The 10,237-nt window shown below is 50.3% G+C and overlaps 1 protein-coding gene across 1 annotated transcript; it reads left to right on the top strand.

The window, feature by feature from the left end:
• Positions 1-1,510: 1,510 nt before the first annotated feature.
• LOC112903497 lies at positions 1,511-3,059 on the top strand. The gene is made up of 2 exons (XM_025972763.1): positions 1,511-2,244; positions 2,494-3,059. The coding sequence occupies exons 1-2, from the start codon at positions 1,623-1,625 to the stop codon at positions 2,571-2,573; spliced, it is 702 nt and encodes a 233-aa protein (XP_025828548.1). The 5' UTR covers positions 1,511-1,622; the 3' UTR covers positions 2,574-3,059.
• The last annotated feature ends 7,178 nt before the right edge of the window (positions 3,060-10,237 follow it).

Below are 10,237 nucleotides of genomic sequence, written 5' to 3'. Positions count from 1 at the left end.
AGAGGCATGGATGAAACATATGAAATTAACATTTTCGCAATACTTAAAGGGATGCATACCTTTTCCTAATCTATTATAATTGTGGGTGCGTGTTATGCTCTTGAGAATGACATTGTTTACTATTCACTAAAACTGTTACAAGAGATAAAAACAAATACATAGTAAACAAATATCTGTCACTCGGGAAAAATACTAAGATTTATTAAAATTGTTGTCCACTTATAAAATTACTCCTAGGAAATATTAGAACTCTTGCAGGAATGATTCAGAAGGTTTCAGATATAGCTCAGATTGCTTCTCCAAGCAGGGAAGGATATATGTTCAAAAGAAAGGTGTGGAACATTTAACTATGGCAATTGAATTAGTTATTAATTCATGAGTTTGTTTATTTTTTCTAATAGTAGAGTTAAATCCCTGCATGATCATAGGAGGCTTAAATTCTCTTTTGAGACGCATGTCTTAGAGCCCCTTTGGCAGGGCTTCTTGAGTGGCTCCAAAACCAGCTTCTCATGGAGCCCTGCCAAATGGTGGAACTGGGAAGGGCTTCAGCGCCAGAGCCCCTAAAAACGCGGTGACTGGAGCGGTTTGGGTGAGCGGGAGCCAGAAAATATGGCTTTGTCCGGCTCTGCGCGGCTCCTCTCCCTCACTTACCTTTTTGACCTCCGGATGGTGCGTGCGGAGGCCCGCGGCGCGAGCAGAGGCTGTCGGGGGCGAGCCCGAGGCGGAGGAGGAGGCGGCCGCTGGTGTGAGCCCGAGGCGGAGGAGGAGGCGGCGGTGGCCAGCACGAGACCAAGGTGGAGGACGAGGAGGCTGCCGGCACGAGCCCGAGGTGGAGGACATGCGGTGCGAGCCCGAGGCGGTAGCAGGGAGCGGCGGCGCGAGCAGGAGGCGCGGGATGGGGGTGGCTGATGCGGGGAAGAAGGGGATAAGGAGGAGAGAGAATGCGGGGAAGAAGGGGATAAGGAGGAGGGAGAATGGGAGGAAAAAATAAGAAGGAAAAAAGAAATAGAAAGAAAAAGAAAAATAGAAAAAATAAGGGTATTATGGATATCTAACCTATTTAAGCAACTGAAGAAACCATTTTACCAAATATTTTCTAAAACAGCATCAACAAAGAAGCCGAAGGTGGAGCTGGTTTTGAACAAGCCGGAGCCTTACCGAGCAGGCTCCTGAACACCTCAACTGCCAATTTTAAATCGACCACCCCCGCGGTTAAAGTCAAATTCCCATTGGCAACGCGTGTTGCCGCCGGAGCGATTACACTTCCTTGGTTGAAACGGAAAAAAAACAAAGCGTTGGAACTGGACAAGGTTTTACAGCTGGGGCGGGTGACTAGACCCCGCCGCCGCCGCCACGTCACGGGCACATGCATCCCCCATGGCACACCCCGTTCAGACCAGAGGCCCACCACCCCAACAGCCCATGCGTGTGGGCCCCACCCCGCACCCACCGGGTCCCCACCTCTCCCTCTCTCACACCAGCACGCCTCGTATTTATACCCCCTCTTCTCTCTCCCGCGAAGCGACCAACCGGAGACAGAGATAAGAGAGAGACGCGGAGCAGCCGCGTGAGAAACAGAGAGGAGGAGGAGAGCAGCAGCGGGAGCCCAACCCGCCGGCAAGATGATGTGGAGCTCGGACTCCGACCGCGACGAGCCCGTCGCCACCGCCACCACCTCCTGCCCCTCCTCGCCCGCCGCGCAGCAGCAGCCGCCCTCGACGCCGCCGCAACCGCCCCGCCGGCGTCGCCACCAGCGCGCCCGGCGCCGGGCCAACCGCCGCGCCAGGAACACGGTGGAGGAGCAGGAGCAGGATCTGCCGGCGGAGGTGGAGGCGGAGGCGGAGGACGTGTGGCGCGGGCTTCAGCTGCAGCGGCAGCAGCGGGAGGCGTCGCCGTGGCCGCGGCGGGCGTCGCGGCCCGTCGTGGTGGCCGGCGAGGCTGAGGGCGGCTCCCCCGACGCGGCCCTCTCAAGGGAGGGGAGCGGCGTGGGGAGGGCGCGGAGCCTCACCGACGACGACCTGGAGGAGCTCAAGGGGTGCGTGGATCTGGGCTTCGGCTTCAGCTACCACGAGATCCCCGAGCTCTGCGGCACGCTGCCGGCGCTGGAGCTCTGCTACTCCATGAGCCAGCGCTTCCTCGACGAGCACCAGCAGCTGGGGAAGCCCGAGGAGGCGCCGGCGCCGGCGCTCGCTCCGGCCTCGCCGGCGCAGCCCGTCGCCACCAACTGGAAGATCTCCAGCCCTGGTAATAAGCTGTCTCCAACCGTTCCACTTCCACCTCTGCTGATCGGTGATTGATAGTATGCTTGATTTCTGTGAAAAGCAACTCTGATCAAGATCTTAGAAGTTTAACAAATATCATTGCCTTTAGTTCATAAGAATCTTTTAGAAACCATTCCAGACCTCTTTTCTTGACTGCAAACAATGACAACCGAGCCTTCATTTGCTCTTGGATGAATAATGAACTCATGTGTTCTTGATTGTATTGCTGCAGGGGACAGCCCGGACGAGGTGAAAGCGAGGCTCAAGTACTGGGCGCAGGCGGTGGCGTGCACCGTGAGGCTCTGCAGCTGATCAATGGCGCCACCACGACGAATCACTCGAAACAAACACCGGAAAGAACAACGAAGAACTGAATAAGGCAATGAACTCGTTCAACTGAATACATGGCATCTGCTGAAATTACATGAATCGCAACACCAGGATGATCGATATCATCAACAAACACAAAGAGCATGATGTGCTACCAATCAAATGGCCTGCAGATATCATCGAAACTCCACCGCCATGACGACAATTCATCAGAAGCACACAAGTTGGCAAATCAAAAATATTGCCGTCAGAAATTTTGCCAAATTACGCTGGGAAAGGAGGAGGGTCAGGTCCCCATACCCCCAGCCATTCTCTGACGTTGTACTCACATGGATCCTTGATTCTCGCCATAATTTTTGCCCTTGTAAAACACTACCTGTAAAATAGTATATTCATGAACCTCGATTCAGACAGAAAAAAATAATCGCATCATCCCAGGCCGAGCAGTGCCGTCTTTGATTTTGTCTCTGTTCTAGTGTGTTCTTGTCATGATACGCTCAGCCAGCTAACATGCCTTCATCAGGAGGCTAATGGACCGGATCACCCGGAAGGTGTCCGAAGAACATGTCCATCGATCACTTCGTTCCTAATCAACATAAGCCAGCGGCTCGAAGCTCGATACAAGTTGTTTGTTCCTTCTTTTCGCGAACCTAAAGGAAACGTTATTTTATCCAAGTGTGAATGCGCCCAACTTGTCCGGTTGGAGATTCAATCTAAGATCTGCAGGTTTGCAGCTGTGCTGCGGCTGTCTGATTGGGGTGGTCTGCTTTGTTCAGAAAAGATATGTGATCAGAATCAGATTCAGATAGACCGCCGCACTGGGATAACTGCTCCTGCATGTGCACATCTGACTCTGAAGCCTCATTTTGCATGCTTGACAAAATCAGGTTCTTCTTGGAGAAAAGAGGTGGAAACGCCTGCATATAACTTGGCCAGTATGCTGAGAATCATTAAAGTATGCAAGTGTTCAAAAAGATCTGCATCTTGAACAATTTTCTGATATGACACAGGTTGCTAACTTTTGCAGCCAAAAACCGCTCGGCCGATGATGATCCTCGCGCGCAACACTCTGGGCTGGGAGATTTGCTTAACTCTTGTGCAGATTCAAAGCTTCCTGAGGTTCGAGGCATGCCAGTCAGTTTGATCCTGGAACTGACAAGATAGATAGAAAGAGTCGACCGGCCGACAGGCCGATGTAACGAATCAGCCGATGTCGATATGATTTTAAACCATCGGGTATATGTGTGATGTAGGTCCTGATAGATAAGTAATGATATGAACTAATCGGCTGATATTAATACACAATATTAAATCCAGACACGATGATTACAGCGCACATCGACTGTGAATCCGATGTAAAAATAACTTATTGACTAGTTCCCCGATAAAAGCCATCGGCTAGGAGTACGATGAGGGTGGAACGATTACTGAACATCCGCCTTGTCGCAAAAAGAACCACCAAGCCGATAGCAATTAATCTACCATCACCATCAATCGGATCGGACCTAACCGAGACAGCGTTGACAGCAGGGCGATAAACTAAAGGCTACAAACCAATGGATCTAGCTGCGACAAGATAAACGTGCAGTAAAGGCTCAAATAAGACCAAGATAAGAAACTATCAGCTGATGAGAACTAATCTGATGCTTACAATAAAGAAATTGATCCTCTATTGGTAGCTAAGCATCAGATTCAAAAGATATAATCCGATAGATCTAAACAAGACCGAGATAACCGTGATTCTATCAGATCTAGCAAAAGGTCGAACGATGCAGCCTTACAAGACGTGATAGGAATCGATAACTGGTAGATAATTATACCAACCGAACAAGAGCAATCCAAGAGATCAAAACGATATAGCTTTGAACAACACCAATATAGCCGATATAATTGCCGGGGCCGGCAGAACTTAGGACTTACCCCCTCGTCGGAGATCAAACAAATGTAGCTTCGCGTCAGGTGCCAAGTTCCGCCGGTGATGAAAACCTCGGAAAAGAGGATGACGATGCACCGAAAATTGTGTTGTATTGATCGAGAGATATCTTTTACACTAGCCAAGGGGCATATTTATACCCTGAGCTGACACAAAACTTGCTGAACAAGAAATATCTGAACAAAACTTACATAACAAGAAATATCTAAATAGAAAGAAATATTAAAATATACGGACTCTAATTTTCATTTTATAGAGCCTCTGCTAATAAAGCTTTCTTGACCGATCCTGCCTTCCTGGATATCAAATCACCAGCTTCCTTCCATATACTCCATAAAACTACCAAATTTTGGTGGCAACACTAACTAAGCAAACAGACAATTCTAGTCATTCTAGAATTCGTTTATTCAGCTTGGAGACACAGCATTAGTCATGGCTGCCTGCTCAGGAGGGCGGAGCGGCACGGCATTACTGACAAGGTCGTGATGTTAGGTCACGACTAATGAGCCATCCAAGGTTGAATGTACGCAACCACTGGCGGCACTACTTGTGTCAGCTTGCCGTGTTTGCGTTTTCGTGGAAGCTTGACCCTAATTGTCAGGTAGCTCCAAAAGCGTGGAAAAGTATGGGGTCTTGGGCCCGCTGATACAGAAGCGGTATACGTGGATGGAAGATCGTATTGCTCGAAAGCGAGGTCGTTGACACGATCGCGTATGAAGTTGATGGGATGATTTCATTAGTGGATGGCATGGAACTCGGGGAATAGGACGGTTTGGACCTGGAGGGCTTCGGACAGACATGGAGTGTCCTGGTGTGGACGGATCTCCGTATATGCGAGTTGCTTGGAAATAGTGGTAGATGAGTTGAAAGGAGGATGGAAGACGAAGACAAGTTTTGCTGTCGTCCTGTATATAGCATGAACATGGATCCTGTGATGGGAATGGTAACTGGCTCTGATCCCAGTCGGGATGGGAATGGAAGGTGATTGAATAGGGGTATATGGAGATTGTGGTTTAACTTATCATTATCTTTTTACGCGAACTACAGCTGGCAAAAGACACTAGTACAGAAACTCACATCCATCTCTTTCATTTGTCTCCGTACAGTTTGGATCCGGAACTAATGGCCTCGTTAGTCTTGGGTCTAAATTTTGTGGACATTAAAGAACTTCTAGTTCTGGTTGGTAACACCAACCTAGACTAAAGGGTCCCGGTTGGAGTTACCGATCGGGATTAAAGGGTTCTTTGTGGGTTAGTTTAAATGCAAAGCATCCCATCTAGAGTCACATGTGCTGTGTAGGTGGGATGCTATCTAGAGTCACATGTGCTGTGTAGGTGGGATGGTAAGGAAGCTACACGCGAGGCAAAAGAGGCAAAAAAATCTTAGGTTTGAGTCCCATGGAGCGCAGGTGTTGGAAAACCGGGACTAAAGGGGCTTTCCAACCGTGATAAAATGCCATTTCTGTACTAGTTGAACTGATCATTTTGTACTAGCGTGAACTGATCATTAATAGATTTGGTAAACCACATATTACAAAGTAGAAAAGTACCTCTCAACACAAGAAAAAAAGCAACAAATACAGTTGAATAGACATGCCATGACACAGGCTAAGGGATGATCGCCGATCAATTAGAGTCGCCACCACCAACATCTGGTATACTGCAGCTATTATGCATCCACACCACAACCTTGTAGTTATGCCACGCTATTGGCACCCTCGAGCGACGGACCATCCAATGGAATGGGGACTAAAGGTACTGGGAGGTAAAAAAAAAAAAGATGCATCGATCACAAACAAGCACATCTTTCGCCCGACCATCGATTATTGGCCCGTGACGCGCACTGCAAAATCAAAGGCGTTTCCAAATAAGTCAAGCAGGGCAGGTTAATTAGCTTTGAAAGATGCTTCTATATGGTCGGCGGCTTGTGGCCCTATCAAAACAGTAGTGCTTGAGCTGCAGATGATGCGTTGCCGAAGACCAGCATGGTGTCCGGCTTAAGAGTCCGTGCAAGTCGGCCGGCGCCATTTACGGGCGGCAATGGCGAAATGGCCTGGAAGTTGTGGTAGGGGCTGCACGAAAGCTCAGAGTGTCTCCCCTGCCGGCCACACACTGGGGATGGAGGAGCGTTGGAGCACAACACTACGCACAGAGTGAGATGGATTTCACTTTTCAAGGAGCCAACCAAGAGAGAGTGCAATAAGGCATATTCACCCTTGGCGACGAATTTCTTGTGCGCGCGAGGCAGCCCGCGGATCCGCGCTGCTTATTGACAGGGGCCTCGGTCGTCGGGACCTGGCTAAGGGATGGAAATTGGAATACGAATATCCGAATGCATTTCTATACAAATTCGATTCACTTCCATTCTAGTGGTGGAAACTGGAAGGTAATAGAAAGATAGATAGATATCTGAAATATTCGGATTCGTTTCCATACAAATCCAATCCGCTTTCATCCTTAAACCTGGCTATGTCAAACTGCTCACCTTTGCCAATTGGGGAATTGGGCCATAACACAATAAAAAAAAATACTAGACCAGACCAGAACAATGGCCGTTTGTCCTCCCCCCCCCAACCCCATTTCCATACAAATCCAATCCGCTTTCATCCTTAAACCTGGCTATATCAAACTGCTCACCTTTGCCAGTTGGGGAATTGGGCCGTAACACGACAAAAAAAAAATACTAGACCAGACCAGAACAATGGCCGTCTGTCCTCCCCCCCCCCCCCCAACCCCACACACACACACTCTCCTCTCTATGAGAATAAATATAATGGACCTGGCCCATTGATAATTCATATAACACCATGCCAAGAAATTTAAACTTCTTTGGTTCCGTTTTACCCCCATAGCTAGAGGCTTACATGCCCAGCAAATGCTATTTGTAAAGCTGGGAACCCTAGCATTCACTGATTCTGATGTGTCATGTTGGTGAAAGATGTCCGTATCGGCAAGAATATAATAGATTGGTGCCTGACACTACCCCATAGCCTTTAATTTCATGATTCGTCAAGAGCTGGTATGCATCCGTGTTGTGGTGGTTTCATTTAGATAAGACTGAGTTTAATGCCACATCATCAGAAAACCCTATGTGACATAATTCTAATCAATAATAATGAAACATCCGTGGGTGTAGAATGAGTAAACATGTGAGAGAGAGGGAGGAGAGTGATCCAATACACGTTACGTCGAATTCGGGTATACTAGGAGTCATGCATGCCACTGCGAGCGGACGCATCGTGAAGAGCACGCATGGTCAGTGCAGGTGGGCCTGGGAGCTCCTATTCTTTTTCTTCCCCGCAAGCTTGCCATCTAAGTTTTATGTTGGGGGGGGGGGGGGGGGAGGGGAGCGGCGGGGCCTGCTGGGGTTTCCTGTGATCTCCATGCTTATAAAGGGAGGGAGGGGGTGGCAGGGATGCCATGTGATCTCCATGCTTAGGCTATCTCCAGCGGTGTGCGGTAAAAGCATCTGTTCTCTAAAACACGGGATACTGTAGCACCCGTATCGCTCCAGCGATACCCGCTATCGCGTGCGGTAAAATGGAGGAGGACGCTGCGTCCCGCACAGAGGAAGGCAGGAGCGGCGTCCTCCATCCCGGTAGCACAGAGGAACTCGCGAGAGAGGGAGGGAGTGCTGCGGGGCGCGGCAGGCGGCGCTGCGGCGGGGCGGGGCGGGGCGGCGGGGCGGGGCGGGGCGGGGCGGCGCTGCGGCGTGGCGGGAGACGCAGGCGGAGGCGCAGCGCGCGCGGGCGCCCCGCACGCAGCGCAGGACCTTGAAGAGGCACTCGTCCGGGAGTGCGTCCAACGACGGCTCCTCCCTCCGCTTCTGCCGCTTGGGCGCCGCGGCCGTCACGGGCTCGTCGGCCGCTGATGCGAACACGTGCTTCCGCGACCGGACGCCGGCGAGAACGCCATCACCTGAACCAAGAAACGAGGCGGAAATCCGTAAGCACAAGCCAAGAAGAGCAAATCCAATCAATCCCCACACCAGCAGCTACAAATCTTCGAAATCCCAGCCAGAAAGCAAGGACCTTTACCTCTGTATCCCTGGAACGGAGACATGCCGAGTGGCGAAAGACCAAGAACGCCGTGGACACAGCCGATTCCTGCTCTGAGAACGCCGGCGGGCGCAAGAACCGGAACGAAGGTGGGGAAGATCGCGAGGCAACAGCACCAAACCAATTGATCGGAGGGCGGAGTGGGGGACGCCGAACCTGAAGCGTCCCCCCATCAGGGAAGACTTAAAAGTGTCACTTTATCAGTCCCAGGAGGCTGATAACACTTTTATTACATCAGATGGTACATCACCGTACAACTCTTCGCGGTAATGGGCAGTGAAACGCCACTATCGCGAGGATTACAACAAAAACCCATACTACTACACTAACTACGAACAGGGGATCATCAGAGTCTTGCGCCATGCGGAGCTCCAACGGTGACCTCACCCACAGGCAAGACTGGGTGCAGGACGGAACCCTACTCGTCGTTCTCGGGGATGTAGTCGGGATCCTCCACTGTAAAGTAAGAACGGGGTGAGTACAAACGTACTCAGCAAGTCCAATCACACCCACGGGGGAGGTTATAACAGAATTAAATGCACAGGATAATCCAAGGATAAAGTTACGGTTCTTTTGCGGAAACACAATTATATGCAAGGGTTCGTTTTTAAAAGCATTTTTCAAAAACAAGTTTTTGAAGTGTCTAAGAACACACGATGTCGATCCACACGGATCCCAGTCTCAAGCCGCTACCGGACTCCCCATCCGTCGTAGCACACGGCACCATTGCCGGATACTTTCCAAACGACTCACACCAGTTCAACCCTTCCCAAAGAGAAACACTAGTTATGTGACCACACCGTAACTTGCCCAATACCGTGGGCACGGCTATTCGAATAGATTTTTAACTCTGCAGAGGTGTGCAACTTTACCCACAGGCGGGGTACCACAGCACGAACACCTTAGCGCCGGTGCAGATCCCATCGAAGCCCTTACCCACCTTAGCTAGACCTGACTAGCCACCACGGGATCTATCAAGGGGTCATTCGACCTAACACTGAGGTTTAACCGGGGCATAAGTCACACAGAGCTTATCCCGTCTCCTTGATCACCCGTTGCTCCCAGCTCTCCTGATGGCTATCAGACTAACTAGTGGGGTTAGGCCAAGCCGTTGCCCATACAACGGTCAAGTGGTTTGCACGACAGGAAGCTAGGTGAGATGTCACAACAACTCGGTCCTTAGGGGTGACAGGACGGACATCTCCCTCCCTTGCCCTACCACACAGGTACGAGCATACCAGCGGCAATCCACACAGAAATGCCGTCCATCCCGTCTGATTCACTTTTCAAAACCACATTTTATCCCTTTCCACACACACACGCATTTCCTTCATAAAATCAGGTGTTCAATGTATGGTTGTCACAACAAGGGTGGCTACCCTACCATGTTTACGGCACGCAAAACCATGCAATTTCATAAAACAGGCCACTGGGTTGTGTTTATAAAAACTAGGACAAAAATATGCATCAAAGGGCGGAATTGAACTTGCCATCGTCAAGCCCTTGCGGGAAGTCCTGATCGGAGCACTGTCCTTCGGGTTCGGGGTCGCAGTACTGGTCCTCAGTTGCTTGGTCGCGGTCGGGAACCTCGTCGTTCACTCCGTGTCCTACGACGCAAACAAACAGACACACAATCAAGCGAAAGAACTAAAAGCT

This window comes from Panicum hallii, chromosome 8 (genome assembly GCF_002211085.1).
Source record: "Panicum hallii strain FIL2 chromosome 8, PHallii_v3.1, whole genome shotgun sequence".
Classification (NCBI taxonomy): domain Eukaryota; kingdom Viridiplantae; phylum Streptophyta; class Magnoliopsida; order Poales; family Poaceae; genus Panicum; species Panicum hallii.
The sequence above is the reverse complement of the archived record's forward strand: the minus strand, read 5'-3'. Positions and strand labels throughout refer to the sequence as shown.